Below are 19,085 nucleotides of genomic sequence, written 5' to 3' on the forward strand. Positions count from 1 at the left end.
TCGCTTTTAATTCTTCTGCGGATCGATAAAGCACAAAAGGTCCGGAATGCGCAAACACACATGGAGAGACACGCTTGCTTACCCTCCGCACCCTTAAGATTAGTCACCCATTTTTGATTGGATTAGGTCTTGCATGGTCGTGCCAATAGCGTTGCTTACGTTCGTAGTCAACCGCTGCTACTGATCATATCGAACTGAGCTAATCGTGAAGAACACCGATGCGCCGACTATATCGCTTCATATTGTGTCTTTTTGGCCTGGTGGGGATATTACACTTGTTCCGCGCCCTAAGCAGATTCCGTGTATTGCGGCTGGACCCGATTCCGGTAAGTCGGCTTAGTTTTTCCGTGATCCTTCAGCTAGTTGAAATAGTGGCCTGACCTCTGAACCCAAGGAACTGAATGCAGTCAAACAGTCCAGTCCAAACAAAAACCGCGTATTCTAATTGGCTGCCTGGTGATCAACCAAACACGATGAGTTTCTGAAAGCGTCCACGGTTAACAAAGCGGAAGAGAAACGGTAGTTATCAGCGGTGGTGTACAAATGCAACTTTTCTGAGTTCCTTCACTGATACGTCCTGCAATTATTTTCTCGTGCGCAAGTTCAGCTAGCTTTCCGTAGATTCCATCTGCGTTTAAGATCCGACTAAAAACGAGAGATCGAGATGAAATTCAGCGGAGTCTCCCGTCAATACGAACTTCCTTTGCAAGGGGTTATACGTCACAACCTATGTAAAATTCAGGTTTCAATTGTGAGACAAGACTGAGGGAAATTATGAAATCAGGCAGTAAATCAGGCAGTAGGCTATTCAGACTATTCATCAGATGGGTATTCAGTTGAAAACTAATCTTGGTTTAACGCTTACGAATCTTGTAAGTAGTATGTCATTTTGTGTGCGAAACAGGTGTAAAAGGCTTCAAACTCCGAATTTCAGAGTGTAAGACTCTCCTGGATATGTGATGATGAGCCAAGTTCGTGGAACTGGTCGCAAGGAACGGTTGCTCAAGGACCGGTTTTATCGCCTACAAGGATGCTCAAATGCACAATCTATACAACCAATCTACGCTTCATGCTTCAGAAGCTGCCCTGTGATAAGACAACAGTTGAGCAGTGGATGACTCTGTCTAGCCACTTTGATTTGTATATATCAGTTTGTTCGTTCGTGTGGGTTACAATCACGGAGTTTCCAGTGAGTGAGTGCGCACCTGAGCATTTCGAGTTCCAATGGACCTCGCTATGTGAGCAGAAAAACCTGGGCGCTGTGTGTGGACTTCCAGCTCGACTGATGGAAGGTCACGCGCAACACATGAGTGGTCTGGTTTTGGCTCACATAGTAGGTACAAGATACCACGGTGTGTTTAATTCAGCGATTCCTTCCTCTCCCGATTTCGGTAACCCGAGTCCAGTCAGCCTTACCTTACTAGAAAGGATTTATGGCAAAGCCTTGTTCTTGTGCATGACAGCTTGTTCTGGAAATCATCTATGAAGCCAGTTGGTGCTAACATTTACGTCATTTAAATGGAGACACTTCTAGACAGCCATCACCCGAAACCTAATTCACTATCATCCTTTAATTGAACAAAACTAATCGCTTTTTCTCACAAAGGGAACTACTCACAAGGTTGCTGAAAACTCTTCGACAGCCCACGACCGGTTTCGCCCTTCCGCTCAGGACTCATCATGTAGGCGCAGTCCCCATGTTTCCGTCAACCGTATGTTCTACTTGAACCAAAATTGGACTGTTTTCGAGAAATACACTCATTTGCAAATCAATTTGGTTTTCACGACAGACTCAACTGAATCTCCCGTTTGTGATANGAGAAATACACTCATTTGCAAATCAATTTGGTTTTCACGACAGACTCAACTGAATCTCCCGTTTGTGATATTCTACAACTGAATGTGCTTCACACAGGTCGCCTCATGTTTCAGTTGATGGAAACTCGGGGACTGCACCTACCGGATGAGCCCCAAGAAGGGCAAAACCAGTCGTGAGCTTTCGAAGAGCTTTCAGCAACCTTGTGAGTAGTTTTCTTTATGAAAATATACTGTGATATCTCGAATATCGTGCCAACTAGAACATGGAGTGGTTTGTTCGCAGCACTTTCAGTTGTGGAATATCATAAACGAGAGATTCAGTTGAGTCTCTCGTGAAAGCCAAATCGAGTTGCAAACGAGTGTATTTCTCAAAAACTAATCGTTGTTTTGTTCTTACAACAGACACCAATCATTAGCAATTACTTTTCACCGCCGAGGATATTGCGATCATAAAAGTGAACCTATATCGAGCTTGCCGTGTATACTTCACTGCCGGTTATCCACTCGCTGAATGAAGCGGCCTTGTCATACCTTCGCAGTCTGTAGTGAAGTGTCTCGGAAATTTCGTACTCATCAAATTGGAGTAGCTCATCTGTTAGTCGCCTTGAGTGGCTTATCTTGGGAAATGGGTGTTTAGTGTCCTACAGCGAAACCCGGCAGGTAAAACGAGCGAAGAAATGATTATTTTTAAATACATACTATGCAGGCATTGCATAGTCCACTGATGATCGTGTTTGAGAAGTACGCCTTCCTGATGAGCCAAAAAATGAAGAATCCGATATCGGGTTGTCAAAACTTATTATTTCAAATATTTTTTCAATCATACATTGCTACGGAATCTCCATTGTTACTCTGCTGTTGACTACGGCTATCCTCAAGGAGTCTCTAACCGAGTCGAATGCACCATGCGTAAGAACTCGATCACCAAGTGATTCTGTTCGTTTCCTTTACAATTTCGAATTTATCGGCTCATTCTATAGGGATTTCATCTTGCCAGTGCAGCTGCTGAAAAGCCAAGGAGCACTGTGCAGCTTGTCGATCCTTGTCGACGACCCTCAGTAGTGAACATCTCATGCATCCGGGAATAAGTAACTTCGTAGACGGACTGACTGTGACTTTACTAGCCATAAAAAAACTCCAACAGGCAGGTGGTTATAATTCCACTATAGACTTCAGGCTGTGAGCCGAAGTAAATTAGGGGCAGGAGGCCCACATGGCCCAAACTAAAGGACATCTGAAACATTTTCCTACTTCGAATCTAAACCTTTTTTTGATTGAAAAATCCTTCGGTAGAGGTGGCATAACTGTGACAATCTTTTTTGAATGCCTTCCAGATGCTGCTGTTGAGATTGTCAAAACAGAGATAATATTTTTCGGAAAGCCGAGGTTGAATCCCGATCACGGATCTTTTTTTCGGCAGTTTAGAGACTAAATGTTGGGCCATCTCGATCTTCAACAAATAAACGCAAACAGCAAGGCTGACAACACCCATTTGGCTACAATCAAATCAAAGGAATACTTCTACTACTGAATACGCTGGATTACGGATGGCAGTGTGATGCACTGCCGAGAATCGTTGTATCCTTTTGCGATTCCAGTCCGTATCTGTCCAAGTTTTGATCGGTCCAACAACCTTCTAGACACTACGAATAGAGCTTGGTCAGACAACATCTGGCTGATCAGACGAAACTTTGATTATAAGGGTCCCTTTGTTTCACTGAGGCTGTTACCTTATAGGGTTCAGAAGTCACGTTTGGTCTTTGTTCCAAGAAAACCCTAGCTGACTAAATGAGTGATCTTCACAAGAAGTTGTCGAAAATGTTGGCCTGTCAATTCGCCCACTGTCAGTGCATAAATTAATATACAATGCTTTCATACACACACACACACACCTGTTTTGAACTTTTTTCCAAATCTAGTTTGCTCCACAGTATGACGCAATCTACCTCGCAGGACGGAAAACAAACCATCTGGAACCTATCGAACTGTTCACAGTGATCAACGGCGCCTGTGCAGCCAACCGTGCGGTGGTCTCTCTAAAAAGCATGCTTTATTTCCAAGGTCGATACAAAACGGCTTCAAAACGCTGTCCATCAACTGTGAACCGACCGCCCGGTATTGTTTGTCGAAACCAGTCTGTTGAGCCGTACAGACCTGTTCGACTTCATTGGGTGGCGGATGTTGCAGCGAGGGATCGCATTATCTACATATTCGATGAATGGCATCCTTCGGATGTGCATATATATTTGTATAACTATGAACGATTTGTGGTGAGTGTTTATTAAAATATCGTTTTCACTTTAAGATTCTTCAAAGTCACACAGAGGCAAGATTTTTTTCAAGGTGTCCGGAAATTACTTGCAACGTTTCGCGAAGTCAGCCTTAACGCGTCCGGATGATAGTTTAATGCAGATTTCAGGCATACCAAAGGATGAAAACATCTAGCATACGCGCAACTGTGTGACTGCTTTCCAGAATCTGAGCCGTCTGCTCAGTTATCGGGACGCCCATTGAACGTTTTACATGATAAGCTGACCTGACACATTTGATTACATCGATGGGACATCCCTGTGCACTGAACTGATGTACCAACAGCTGAATGCCCCTTACATGAGGAAGTAAGACGTTTAGTAAGTAAGAAGGTATAAGCATAAGGGGGAGCTCCCAAACCACGCCCAGCTAACGTTCCATAGTTATCGAGTCCGACAAGTGAACATCTGGGAGCCACAGTGAATGTGAGGGATGGCTTGATCATAGCTAACCGGTGCTGGCTATTACTCATTTTGGGCTGTGCGACAGTGGTCACGGAGAGTCAACTGCTGCACCGTCGTGGGCCCACAACTCCGGAGTTCCAAAGGTGTTGGGGATGGTCATTAGTGGATAGGTAGACATATGAAGTACTACAAATAGACGGAAACCGAATTCGAACTCAAAACAGCATCCTACAGTGTGGTGAGATGAACATGAAATAAGTTTGAGATAACAGTGAAAGTGGTAGTGATCTGTTTTCGAAAAAGTTTGCTGACACTCGGTGGATTTGTTGCTGGGCAACGTTTCGCTTTTGACACAAAAGCTTCGTCAGGCCAAGTGACTAGGTTCCGAGGTTGGTCGAGATTTAAGGCGGAAGGAGAATCAATCAGCTAAGTCAAGCTAAATCTCTGTTGGGTGTCGGCCGAGGGATTTTAGTGTGTTAGAGTGGTTGAACAAGTGTCGGGTCGATGGGGAAACCTACATGTGTGATCTGGTTGTGACGTAATTAGGTTGGTTTTCCGGTGACAAGCGCTAACGAATGTCTGCTTTACTAGAATGATGATGATCACAATAGTTATAAGCACTTGATAAAACTAAATACAATGAAAAAAGGGCACAAACCAAAAAGTGACTTGGCTTTTGAGAACAACTGTTGAGAGTTCCTGAGTGAAGGTCCAGACGCGCGACATGTCTTTACTGCACGATAGCTGCTACATGTGTTCCGCAGTTGGCCGTTGAGACTCGTGGAGCTCGGCTGGCATCCTGTACTGTGTGCGCGAGTGTGTTTTTGGACCGAGTTGCATGCCTATTTAGTGTGTGCAATGTGCAGAGAGGGTTTGAACGAAGAGGAATACAACCTGACCTGATATGATTGAAGCAATGGGTAGCCGCGTAAACAAAATGGATGGGAAATTGTAGTGTACATGTTGTCGGCTGAGGTCGCAATTGGGGAGGAATTGTCACGTGGTTGGCGTGTTTGTGACGCGTGGTCTAGTGATTAACCTCTACAAAAGTCACTAACTAGATGAACCAAAAATAGTGATGAAAAAACCAAGGTTCCAATAGGCTGGAAAGGTCTTACTGCGTTGATAAGTATCGAAGGGTGTCTATCACTGCTGTGTACTGCATAGACGTGCATAAGCAAGACTTAATGATCTAACGTTGGGAATATGGGAAGATTCACGGGTTCTTCATCTGAGAGTCTATCTTCCAAGTGAAGCAAGCCTATGCTGAAAAGCGGTTGTTTCACACCAATTCGGAACCATAAGCACTAGGCATTTCACCAAACTCAGCGAAGTTTCCAATGGCTAACCGTCTGACCACGAGCGGTTACTCATGAGTACGATCATCGTTCGGACTTGAACAACGCGCAGAAAAACTTCGTTACATCCACTTGATAATGCCCTGTCGAGAGGGTAAGCTTTCGACAGAATAGTCATTACTGACTTGTCGGCCACACTACTGATTACTCACTCTGGGGGAAATGGTCTGATCTCAAACTACTAGCCTCGGAGTTGTGATTTCGAATCACTCTGTAGAACTGTGCAATGCACGCTATGCGGCTCCCTACCAAGGACAGAACAGCTGTACACCGTTTCTTAGGCTTTCTGCACAGACTGACTGTACTGGGATACTGGTGGCTTGGGTGCTGCATGCATTGGTGACTGATCTGTTGCCCTAGCGGTGCTGCCCTGTCGAGAGGGTAAGCTTTCGACAGAATAGTCATTACTGACTTGTCGGCCACACTACTGATTACTCACTCTGGGGGAAATGGTCTGATCTCAAACTACTAGCCTCGGAGTTGTGATTTCGAATCACTCTGTAGAACTGTGCAATGCACGCTATGCGGCTCCCTACCAAGGACAGAACAGCTGTACATACACCGTTTGGCTTTCTACACAGACTGACTGTACTGGGATACTGGTGGCTTGGGTGCTGCATGCATTGGTGACTGATCTGTTGCCCTAGCGGTGCATATGGTTCTTTGAGTCAAAACGTACGGCGCAGATTTAGGTGCATTTCTGAGATTGATTTGGTGAGCCTACACCATGTGAGGTGACTAATTGCAGTTAGAGTTATCGAATAAAGCCGACCAACCATTACTGATACAGAACCCAAAAAGTGTCGTTTTTCTTGAGCTCTTTTTGCTCAATTTGGTGTAAATCGGATCACAAACAGACAAAATGCATCGCTTATTTTATAGGAGTCAAAAATGAGCAAACTAATTTGTTGTAAAAACCATAATCGTTCCAATGAATCAATAATTACTTTGGATTTACTCATTACCCAAACAAATTACTTTGGACCTTTGGCCTCTACTGATGATTTCTTGCTGCATAAAATGTAGATCCCCAGTGTCATGCTCACTTCGATCCTATGGCACCTTTCTTGAGAAGTTGTGTTCCGAAGGCAAAATGTTTGCACACAAGTGGCTCCATTAATCCCCATCTGTCAAGGCTTCTCGGAATGTGATCGTATTGAGTTCATGACTCCCTGTTTCGATGTTGCCTCTGCCTAGCATCGTTGGTATATTGCCTGAAGTTAACGATCCTGAAAAGTTACAAGGAGCTTGAATTCCGCAAGGGCGAGACTACGTTGTTCGGATAGGGGGTAGTTTTTTTCCGAAGCACTTTATACATGAGTCATTTTGTCCGAAACGCATTCATAACCGTATGAATAGTTTTTGGCGTATCAGGAATTATGCCAAGAAAAGCGTTACTTATCCTTACCTGTGGCTATAACGATAATATGTGATCTTGGGCTGCTGTCAATATACGTACTACTATATACTACTATATACTGTCAGTAATAACTATCTTAATAAATTCCACTTGATTGCATGCTGATTGCTTGAGGTAAGCGATAAAATGTGATCTTGGGCTGCTGTCAATATACGCACTACTATATACTACTATATACTATCAATAATAACTATTTTAGTAAATTCAACTTGATTGCATGCTGATTGCTTGAGGTAATTAGCCATTTCTGGTCCTCTGTCAGGCAAGTTGTCGAATCGGCGTTCAGGCGCGTCCATTATCCTCTGGTAGGATAGTGCTTACGTGTCCGCCTCGCATACGAGTTGTTAGGAGTTCGAAACCCGGCTTGGTAGGGGACTTGCAGAAAATTTCAAACTGTGTTCTATTCTGTTACACACCGAGCAGCTCTCCATGCCAAGTATATACTGGCTTTTTCATCTTTCCGCAAACTAGTTTCCCTTCGAGAAAAATCGCTTAGGCGACTTTTGGATTGGTCTTTAAAAGAGGGCAAGTTGAAACTGAAATTGGGTAAACATTTTTTTCATGGAAGAAACTACTCACAAGGCTGCTGAAAACTCTTCGACAGCCCACCACCGGTTTCGCCCTTCTTGGGGTTCATCAGGTAGGCTTAGTCCTCGAGTTTCCATCGACCTTATGTTCTACTTGGACTTTGTTTGAGAAAGGCAGGCTGGATCGCGTTGGAACCATTCAACGCAACTGCGCAAGAGCGCAGCTGCAAACAACTGCAGTGAGTGTGGGCCTATGGTATGATTTGGTATGATCTCACAGAGGATCTGCTACAAGTTGCACTGTCCAGCATAATCACTCACGGGATTCTCACCTTACGAGTGTTTTCAAATGGCACTCAAGTTGAACTGAGCAAACTTGTCCTAATCAGCCCACAGGATTGGGCTTTAGGATGTCCGGTAGTTTCCAGATAGTTGTAGGTTAGCAAACTTGTCCTACAGGATTGCCCACAGGATTGGCCTTAGAATGTCCGGTAGTTTCCAGATAGTTGTAGGTGACAGTCTAAATCCAAAAACCACTAGTTACTAGGAGCTTCGAAGTAATACTCGGTTACACCAGTTGGGGACTCATCATCCACGCTCAGTACAAGTGGTTGAAATCATAGTATGTCAGCTTGAACGCTGACGTTTTGAAAGAGTTTATTCACTTTGGAAATCTTGAGTTTTATGGAGAAAATCAACATCTCGTCCGCCAAAAGCTGTTTTCCCTTCTGTGCGCCTCAACAGGGTTTACGACATGGTTGGCAAAGATGTAGGTTTGAAGGGTTTGACGCGCGCAACGTTTTTTGGATCGTCACTTCTCCCAAAGTGGACGGTGCCGTTGTAACTAGGATGAACTGAAGGTGAATCGTTCTGTTTTCTTGAGGAGTAAGAATCACGGTGGTTGCCCACTAAACGAAATAGATAATCGATATCGTGAGTGGGTTAAGTTAGCCAAGGGGCGAGATAGTTCATTGGTTGGAGTGCGGATTCGCTAACTGGAAATTACGTGGTTTGAACTCGACCTTTGCATCTCGACTTCCACTGTCTAGTCTTGGGCAACGTGACAGTATCCCAGCCCTCGTGCTCCCTTTTGGTCCAGTGGGAGTTCAGCACCGAAAGGCTGCTACGGCTGGACGATTTATGTTAGCCTGCTCCAATAGCTGTCATTGCATCTCTTTGCGGAGACCCAGTGTGTATACACCGAACACGCCCTTCACTCACAGAATGGTTGTTATAGCCTGCCAGAGATGAGAAATGACTAGTGCAGTTGAATAACGTAGACAGAAGAGATAGTTCGAGATCAATGTATTGATAGCTGTGACGCAAGAATGCCGTGCTTGTAAGCCGACCGCAACACTGAGTTTAGTTGTCCTCATAAAATGAGCTGGCAAGCAATTTTAAACGATGACAAATGGCGGGTAGTCTGTATGAAGATGACTTCCACCGACCGATCAGATTCTTTCAGAATGGAGAATGTGGGGCTGGTACCAACTGAATAACAGAAATTCAGTCATCGATAATAGCGGAACTCAACCACATATTGGTCATCAATCAGAAGAAGAGGTGCTTTCTTCCTTTGTCCACTTGTTCCGAATCACAGTCCACAAAGTAAAGAATAAAATCAATGGAATGCATGAAGAGCTCTCTTTGTACATCAAGTGTTTAATTATGTCGCATATGCGCGGGACCATAATTTTTCTTTCAACATTTGAATGATTTAGGAAACCCCTAAGAGAGGATCATCATTTTTGATGCCATCGGCTGTCCAGTAGTTGTGTCACACGCACCCTCTGGATGTTTGGTTGCAGGTTCGAATTCCTATTAAGGTTTCTTTGATGAAATTGCTTCGTTAGTAGTATACTGTGTGTCCGATATATAATCGTGTTGGCAAGCGACCCTCCAGCTAGTAAGTTGAACTATTCGCCTTTGTGCCATGAGCAAATGATCAGCGACTTGATTAACTCACTCAGAGGAAGACTAATTCAAAAGCCGAACGAAATTTCCATCTGAGATGAGGTAGCCAATAGGTGTGATTGATTCGTGTGACGCGGTCTTCTGACCGAAGAATAAGCCGCGCCATATTCCGTCCAAGTGGGGTGAATCGCACTGCTGCTCAGCCGCTCGTGACCGAAGGATTAACTTTTCAACATATCAGTCGGGAGGTTCGAAAGTCTCTTGGTTTCGCGCAATTATGATGGTTCCAAAGCTAGTCAAAACAGCTCTAGAATGTTCCTCGGCTCTCCAAAACGGACTGGCTTCACTGACCGAGACCAAATTAGAACAATCGGGTGTTGTTGTAGTGTCTATGGCTCTGTTGGAACCGGTTGACATTTTCTGTCATGACAATCGATTAAAACATGTGACTTTTTCCGGACATTCTATTCGCCGATTTCCTATCGATTTTATCGTATTTGAATGATCCGTTTAAACAGGGCGGGAAATGTGAGATAGTCATAGACGTAAGCGACACCTAGTCCTTTAGGATACTCATGGTTATATGACATTAGTTTTTGCATATTTGTCTATCAGGATGGTGATGAACAGTGATTTATACGATTATCGGTAAAAATTATCGTAACCAACTGACTCAGCTGTATTTACTCACGTCTCCTGACTAATGTGTGAATCAGTTTTAAACAGCTCGACTGTTCCCACCAAATGATCAGCACTAGTTGAGGGGGACTGGTAACAGCTAGTACAATAGCTAGTAAGTAAATCTTCCTACCTCCTCATAGTTTCTGATCGTTGCTGGTGAACGTTGCCGCTGAACCAAGTGGAACACAGATATAAAGCTGATCAAGAAAGTATTGTCGGCTAATGTGAAAAACATCGCATCTAGTTGATTGGTGGGGGGTGACTGGCCAAAAGAGTTGACCGTTTTTGTGTAGAGAGAAATTAGTAGTGTGTTTGTCGAAATCAGTCCAATTTGAATTCAAGCGGAACAAAAGGTTGACGGAAACTCAGGGACTACGTCTACCTGGTGAGCCCCGAGCAGGACGAAACCAGTCATGGACTGTTGAAGAGTTTTCAGCAACCTTATGGGTAGTTTCCCTCATGAAAATCCTGGGTGTTGTGTCTGCTTCAGCTGAAAGAAAAACCAGTTCCGTTTGTTCACACACATAAATCGATTTGAATGATTCCGCGGACTTGACCTCAGGAAACGATTTAAGAGCACATTGTCAGTGAACTTTCGAAGTCCCTCTAGTGGACACTTTACACGATTAGCATGAATTCGTTGTGACAATCACCTAGCCTTATGACCGATGTGGCTTTTGGAACATGTGCAAACAAGGGTCTCACCTTATTAAGGACAGGGTGAGAGGAAGCCACCGATACTTCAGATTCGTACCAAATTTGGACAGAAGTAACCGTGGATTGCAAATCAGCCGTCGCGTGTCGCCATTAATCAGAGCGCTTTACTTGATGCGTACAGTAAGGCGGATAATCGAAAACGTGCCACTGCTGACATCTGCTTTCCTCCTCTTTGAACCACTTGCTCTTCTGCCCCTCCTCGCTCCATTTCTAGCGACATCTCCGTAGGCCCATTTTTAAAGACGGCCTGATCTGTTTGCTACCCATTACCGCTATCTGGAATACGTACAATCGCCTGGGTAGCTACGGCTGCAGATACTGTGAAGTCATCCTTCAAACTCCGTCGCTTAGAGCCCCTGCCATCCTTTAACGTTCGTATTCTGGAACGATCTGGACGACAGAGTGTTCTTACATGCAAGTTGGACTTCGCTCCGCTTTGTTGTGTTCTGTCTGTCAGAAAGAAGAACTCGAGACTCTGGTAGAGTTGGTGAAATGATCTTTTCAGTCCTCTGCTCTCCTTTCCGGTTGCGCATCACTGGTAATCCAGAAACCTTTGTGGCTGGTTCTGCTGAAATACTGATATTCCAAGCCACAGGGATAAAGAGTTTGTTTTTGAATGGTTGTCCTCCTTGCGGCTCGTTTGACAAAGTCCCTAAGAGTATCCGATATTAGCTTTCTATTCATCATATCAAACTTCACCACAAAAAGTCCGTAGTCTGGTGCACTCAAATACGGCTTTCACGGTGCTTTGAGTAACTTGTCGCGGCGGGATGAGAGCTCGGGTTTGGTTGTGGTTGCCAGGGGTGCGAATGAGCAAGTAGGTAGAATCAGCGTTTCTGATGTTCAGTTTGGTGGCCAGTTACGTGCCGGTCACAAACTGCTTCTGTGCAGTACTAACTTCCGAAAAAATGAAACCGCTAAACCACGTTGTACGGACAGCATGCAAGCCATCCTTTAACGCAGACAGACCACTTTATCATTAGCTTTCAGTGGCGTGGACTGGTCGCTGACTGTTGCTCGTTCTGGAACACCTACGCGGATTCGGATCATACGCTTGTTTGCCGCTGCTTTTGTTGCACTTTTCGAGGGCGCACACCTCGCCTGGACGTTGGGAAGCTGTTGGACCTTGATTTGAAGCAAGTTGGCCGTAAACACCTACTGAAGTCTCCTTCGAATAGGGCATCTTATGGCATTGCCGCTAACTAGAATGTACTGCGCAGAACTCTAGGATGATGCGCGCTTCACAAGTGGAATCGCTCAACCAACTAGCCCCAAGCACCGGATCTAGTGAGGCTATCTAAACTTGCTCGAATTTCGGAGCCATATTCCTTCACGTCAAGTCTACAATCCCACTCGACGAACTCTTAGGTTTCAGGTTAGAATGAGAATCCGCGCGGACTTCGTGGATCCAGAAAGCCGAACAGGTGGAGGATGCCGGAAGCTCTGGGAGTGCGTGCGTCAGCTGTTCCAGTTGATACGCACAACAGGCCCTGCGGTGAGTGAAGCAATCACTGATAGAAACGATGCCTCTTTATCCAAAATTGAAAAACGCCTAACTCGTTGGGTCGAGTACTTGCAAGATCAATTTAACTGGCCACCTGCAGCTTCTGAGCCGAATTCCGGGCTCACTGCACAGTGTTGGACACTAAACTGGGAATTCTTAACGTTGTCCGAGGCTTTTTGCATCTCAAGCGTCATCTTTCACTCAGTCCCTGCCTTTATCTTGAATAAAGAAAACATCCTAACCAAAATTAGTGAATCACTAGTGGTGCCCTTTTTCAAAGTGTGCGCCCGCAGTGAGTGACCACGTGATCATTCTTGCGATTGGCCGAACGCACTGGACGCTGTGGCACCTAGCCGATAGTAGCGGTGTTCATGCTGTTAGTTTCCACTACCAATATTGTCCGATTTAGCGTTGGAGGTGAATTCACTGTCGACGGGATGTGTCCATTGTTTCTCTGTGATTCAGTTGATCGATTGAAGTATTTATATCCGAATTATTGATTGCTCTTGTCATCGCTTTCTGGTTATCTCCGTGAACAGGCTTCTCCACGCTTACGTATTCCCCGTTTCAAGAATCTCTTAGCATAGACAGTAACCAGAATGCAGTGATCTAACATCTTTCTTGTTAGAAACTACAGATGAGAAAACTACCTTGAAGAAGTAGGTCACAAGTAATCCTAGTTTGCTTTGAATGTAATGTCACCCCCTCTCAAGGTGGAAGTTTAGATACATGGTTATCTCATCCAGGTCTTTGAGTTGATCACCACTTGGGGACGATAATTTTTGACCCTGCTACGGCTTTATGTTGTCCTGTGAGGATACACAGAATAAAACAGTATGCGGGACCATATGCCCTCTTGGTCACTGTGCTACATTTGATTCATCAATTTTGACTGATTTTGGGAAACTTTAACCATTTCTCTCATCCTTAATGGTTTTTTTCATCACTAGAGTTATGTCGGTGCAATCCCAATAAAACACTACGCCGGGGTACCTGCCATGTACAAAATACTCGTCCCCTATATTCTTCCAGAAGAGGTGACCAAAGTAAGTGCGTTTCTTTTCAAATCTCGTACGCGTTCATTCATTCAAAGTAATCTATGACTGTTCGACACAACAAACCAGCTGTCTTTCTTGGTTTTTAGGTCATTGTTCTGGACTCTGACGTGCTATTCAACCACAACGTTCTCGATTTGTGGAAGGAGTTCGGACTTTTCAAGCCACAACAGGTGAGGGTTTCTGGTCTTCCTATCCTACTGGGTTCGAAATCGCACTGGACCCAACTCACCCACTTGAACAACAGTCAGTCACGACCGGCCAAATTATTATCAGTCAAACAAGTAACACATTAAAAAAGACTCAAGAGTGTACAAGTAGTGTTAAAGTAGAACATAAGGTTGACGGAGACTTGGGGACTGCGCCTACCTGATGAGCCCTAAGCGGAAGGGCGAAACCGGTCGTGGGTTGTCGAAGAGTTTTCAGCAACCTTGTGAGTAGTTTCCTTCAAAAGTGTACAGTTCTTGAAAGTAGATTTTGCATTCTTTGTGAGTCACGCACGAGGAAAATGATGCGGGCGACATATAGAAAAGCACGTTTTTAGGGGATACACAAAGGTAGTGTTTTGATTTAAGATCTCACAGTAACTGCAACGGAAATGGACAGTATGTAGTCACTGTTTTGGAACAGAAACTAAAAGCGAATCGTCAAGCCATTAAACAGGCGATGTCTAGGCCAAGGTTGGTTGGTATACCTTCAGCCCTTCACTCACAAAATGATCGCCTTAAGTGAAGTGATGAACACTACAAAAAACAGTTCAGCTGGTCTCATTCATCCCAACTGCCGGAAGAATCTAGCGATACTGAAGGGAACATCGACACCAGTCCACCATTAACAACTGAAGTCCAGCGTCAAGTGCCGAGGCAGAACAGATCCTATCTTTACCTCCATGCCATAGACTCTAGTTTTTTCTGGTTTCTTTCTACGCTCGCTTTGAAAAGCATTCAGATGCCTGAAGAAAGATACATAGTGGATTCGGATGACTGAACGGCGAAAAGGTACTGACAAAGATGTGATTTGGTATCGAGCGGAAACAGCTTTTCACGTGACCTGATCCAAGAGATGGGCACAGGTAACTTCATTATTCAACCTGAAAGAAGTTTCAAGCCGGTACTGATGACGTACCAAATTACGCATTGCTTGTCGAATGTTGCCTTCTTTTGGAGCGGAAGGCCATTGATTCAAACTGGACAAAATAAATTAGCGAATATACACTCATTTGCAAACTAATTTGTTTTTTTTTCTCTCGAGAAAATCACCTGGAACCCAGATGAATCTCTCGTTTGTGGTGTTTTCATGAGTAGCAGATTACAAAGTTATACATGTATCGCAATATCTCGAATAGCGTAGCGACTAAAACATGAGGCGGCCTGTGTGCTGCACATTCAGTTGCCTGGAAACATAACAAACGAGAGATACAGCTGGGTTCTAGGTGGGTCTCTCGAAAAAACCAAATTAGTCTGCAAGTGAGTGTATATTCGCTAATTTCGTGCAATTTTAGTTTCAAGTAAAACATAAGGTTGGTGGAAACTCGGGGAATGCGCCTACCTGATGAGCCCGAAGTGGAAAGACGAAACCGGTCGTGGGCTGTCGACGGATTTTCAGCAAATTCATGAGTAGTACATTACAAAGAATGACAAAAGGAAATTATGAATCGTGAAGCTACTTCGTAAAATTCTTACTTGGTGACTTGTGGGCGGTCAACGTAATAAAACAATCGAAAGCCAGTCCAGTTACAACGTATTCGTACATCTGTTATGGACAAAAAACTTCGCACTGTTTAAAATAACTTCAAGTGCGACAGAATTGAGGGATGGAAGCAACGTAGAGCCTTCAGAGATTCAGAAAATTCTGAAGTACTTGCGGGAATTGAATGGGACACCAGACAACGCGGATAGTTTTAGGTGCAAGCAGACAGCCTTTTTTCATTCACAGTGAACCAAATCTATGGACCGACCGTCCAGTATTTTCAGCCCAGCCAACTGGCGAAAAAATCAATGTTGATCGAATTTTGACAAATTGCAAATCACGTCACATGACTGAACATACGGTGAGTGGTTACTTTGTTGAGTTACCCACCGTGGGAGAGCTACCGTTAACAAAATGAAAAGGCACTCAAAAAAGAGGGCTCTACTACGCAGCTGTGTCGGATAGACAGACTCCTCTTGCTTCTTTGTGAAACCTGAAAGATGGCCTCCTGTGCACAGCGGACATAGTTTTGGATGGATACTGTCCTGTTCGGTCTGTTGGCGGTTAACTTTGTGGATGAAAGGCTCGTGAAGAAGGCGTTGGTTTCGATACCGCCGAATTCAAAATCGACTTAAATTTCTGTTCAAGAGAGGCAGAGTGAACCAAGCCGGTCGGACTGTTTTCGGACTCCATGAAAATTATACATATGTATATACGTATATATACATATATATGTATATTTGTATAAATAATGATCATTCTAACTCATCTGTATAATTTCGGGTGCATAAACGAGGGTCTCATTGAACGACAATGTTGAAACAAATTTTCAACACCGTTCCATTTTCAATTTGGCTTGCACGAAATGTCCGCATTGATTTGTTGAACCCCATACAGCAATGTCTGCTAATCGCGCTCACACTTTGCTGCACAGTGCATCAAGCAACAAACCAGTTTTGAGACAAAATTGCTACTTGTACAGCCTGCGTAAGTGAGCATCTATTCATACGAACCTGAGTAGTTTGTCATACATGTTTTTATCGATCGGTCGACCGGCGGTCAGCTTCTTTCTTATTCTTTGGACACAGTTTTCATCCAAACATCGTTATGCTGAGATCGCTGGTCCAGCAATGGGTCCTTTCAAAAGAAGCAAAGCAAAGCAGACACACGCAGCCGTATACGACAGAATAGACGGTTGGTTTTTAGCTTACTTATTGAGTGATTTGGTGTACAGGGTCCACGTAAACGGAGACCTCCACAAGCTTGTTGACTGCGTCTCACCGATGCTAACAATAATCGATCTGGAGACCAAGAAAACTTCCACAAACACGATCGAAAAAAGACAAATTTATTAGGCGATTTCAGCATAATGTCAAAATCTCTGCAGACCAGGCTATGCTGTCAGAGAAGCGAACACATCCTCGTCGATTTTTAGAATTCATCGATCAGAAGAGGGTGCCTGTGAGCAGTTCGGAATATTCCTCGACCACGGACCGTATTGACGGTACATTACAAGACGGAAGTTTTCGGACACACAGCTCTCTCACGACAGTGCCTGGATAACCTTCAAGCTTGATTGCGCCATAATTTGTCACCAGCCTTCCCTGCTTTGGGTCAATCACGGCATCTGTGCCCTTGAGAAAATCAGCTCCCAGTATTGTCTGTTCTACGTCTGGGCTGATCAGGAACGCGTGCTGCACGGACTTGTCGCCTAGGCGTATCGAGTGCGTTGACAGTCCGTCAATCTTCAATCGATATCCGCCAACAGATCTCACGGCTAGCGCGCACGGTCTGCGTTCAGCTTGGTTCCCTCTTAGCCTCAGTGATACGCCTGCTCCCGTATCAATCAAACATACATCCATTTTTCTGTCTACCTCGACAACGGCTTGAATGGTAGCCTGTGTCAGTGCGCTAATCGCCACCCATCCAGGAAAAGAGGAGTACTCTAAAGTTTTATTGTGTACAAGCGATCGGGTACGGAGACACTGATTCTTCCAGTGGCCAGGCTTGCCACACATGTAGTACCGGCTGGTTCGAGCGTGCCTGCGCGATTCCGCCATCACGGCTGCAAGCTGTTCGGTGAGTTTGTCCACCCTGGTCTGCAGTTCCTCCACTGATGCAGCATCCCTGTTCTCCTGCGACTGCAAAGTGGCCAGTGGTTCCTGGGGCAATTCCCTGGCCAGACGCACCAGCTCCTCCACACTCAACTGGCCAGTTGCTTGTGCCAATTGCAACTGGGCACCAAGCGCGGGCTGCACACCTTCGACGAACTGGCCCGACAGCAATTTGTGGCACGACACTCCATCCACCCCCGGCAAAGCGTGATCCAACAACTGCTGCAGGCCGGCGAAGAACACGGTCGGGTCAGATCCAGGCACCGTCCTGGCCGTCTTGAACCGCCTCATAGGCTCCTGACGATCGGCCGGCGTGTGGAACTCCGCAGCGAAGGCCTTCTTCCTTTTCTACTGGTATCATCATTTCATACGGTATCATTGGCTAGACTGTCTATGGGGCAGTGATTTTACACTGAATCATAATGACAGGGGAGGATCGCTTAACCAACATCTGGAGCTCTATTACCTGACTCTATGGACGATGCTAAACCACCGTAATAAAGCCCTGGGTCTGAGTATCCGTCGCTCTAGAAAAATCCAGCAGTGATACCATGTTTCGGCAAGTGCTTTGAACCAGGAGGTCGCGGGTTCGGGAACTTCTAGAATTCCGTAAGATGCACACTACGGATGTTTCCTAATCAGGATAAAACAGCTGTACAATGCCTTTCGACCTTTCAGCATAGACCGGGTTCATCTGGAGGGCTTGATCTCCGTCAAAGTTTCCAACTCTCCTCGCCTCACTAAAAACCCTTTGGATACTACCACTGAAAGGAAGAAGGCCTTTGGTGCGGAGTTACTTATTAGGAAATGCCAACTGACCGGGTAGAGACCATTGGACAGGGAAGCAAATCTCTCATTTGCATCACATTTACAAAAACTGGACATCCATCTTCTCCTGAACGCGTATTCTTGAACTTTCCTGGATATTCATTGACTCCATTCATTCATTGCTCAAATAAAAGCAAATGCTAAAAAGCGAATCGACAAATTCCGCAACAGATCTCCCTTTTCAAGGGACACAACGCGAATTTCCAAGAGCAGCACTTACTACTCGTGTGCTTTCCCATCAGTAGTATCACCACTACACCACGATCAGAACCCTAGCACTGGTTTGTACGTTAAAATTGGAACCCGCATCCGTAAATCCTGTCATGTCAGACCCGGCCTACCCCGGACAATGACACTAAACACTGCAAGACCATGTGACTTATAAAACCAACTTAAAGCCTAGGTTTGGGGAAAAGAGGATGGATCCCGAAACAGCCAAAATCTGGAAATATATTTGCGACTTATAACTCATAAACTGCATGGTTCGCAATAATCGCTCAACTGACCGAACTTTGTTTTCTTCAAACATGATCGATAGTCGATATGTGTGAATCCTCTGATCAGTTTGACGTGATGAATGAATGTCAGCGCGCAACCAATCAGCATAGTCTAAACATGACTGCTGCTTTGATAACAAGTTCATTATACCCAAAAGTCATTTGGGCTTGGTCAAAACAAACAGTTGAGTTTGATGTCCTTCATTAATAACATAGTATTAATTCCAACTGGCGCCAAAGATCTTCCTT

General features: G+C 44.7%; 1 protein-coding gene across 1 annotated transcript in view; it reads left to right on the forward strand.

Moving 5' to 3' along the window:
* Window positions 1-207: 207 nt before the first annotated feature.
* T265_12829 (hypothetical protein) overlaps window positions 208-19,085 on the forward strand; it is a gene marked incomplete at both ends in the record, with an annotated part of 31,295 nt that continues 12,417 nt past the window's right edge. The window contains 5 exons of the mRNA XM_009165790.1: window positions 208-326; window positions 3,738-4,088; window positions 12,525-12,644; window positions 13,604-13,699; window positions 13,798-13,992. Coding sequence (XP_009164054.1) covers window positions 219-326; window positions 3,738-4,088; window positions 12,525-12,644; window positions 13,604-13,699; window positions 13,798-13,992 — 870 coding nt within the window. The remainder of the gene's footprint in view (window positions 327-3,737; window positions 4,089-12,524; window positions 12,645-13,603; window positions 13,700-13,797; window positions 13,993-19,085) is intronic.

Source organism: Opisthorchis viverrini (genome assembly GCF_000715545.1).
Source record: "Opisthorchis viverrini unplaced genomic scaffold opera_v5_18, whole genome shotgun sequence".
In the NCBI taxonomy this organism is placed as follows: Eukaryota; Metazoa; Platyhelminthes; class Trematoda; order Opisthorchiida; family Opisthorchiidae; genus Opisthorchis; species Opisthorchis viverrini.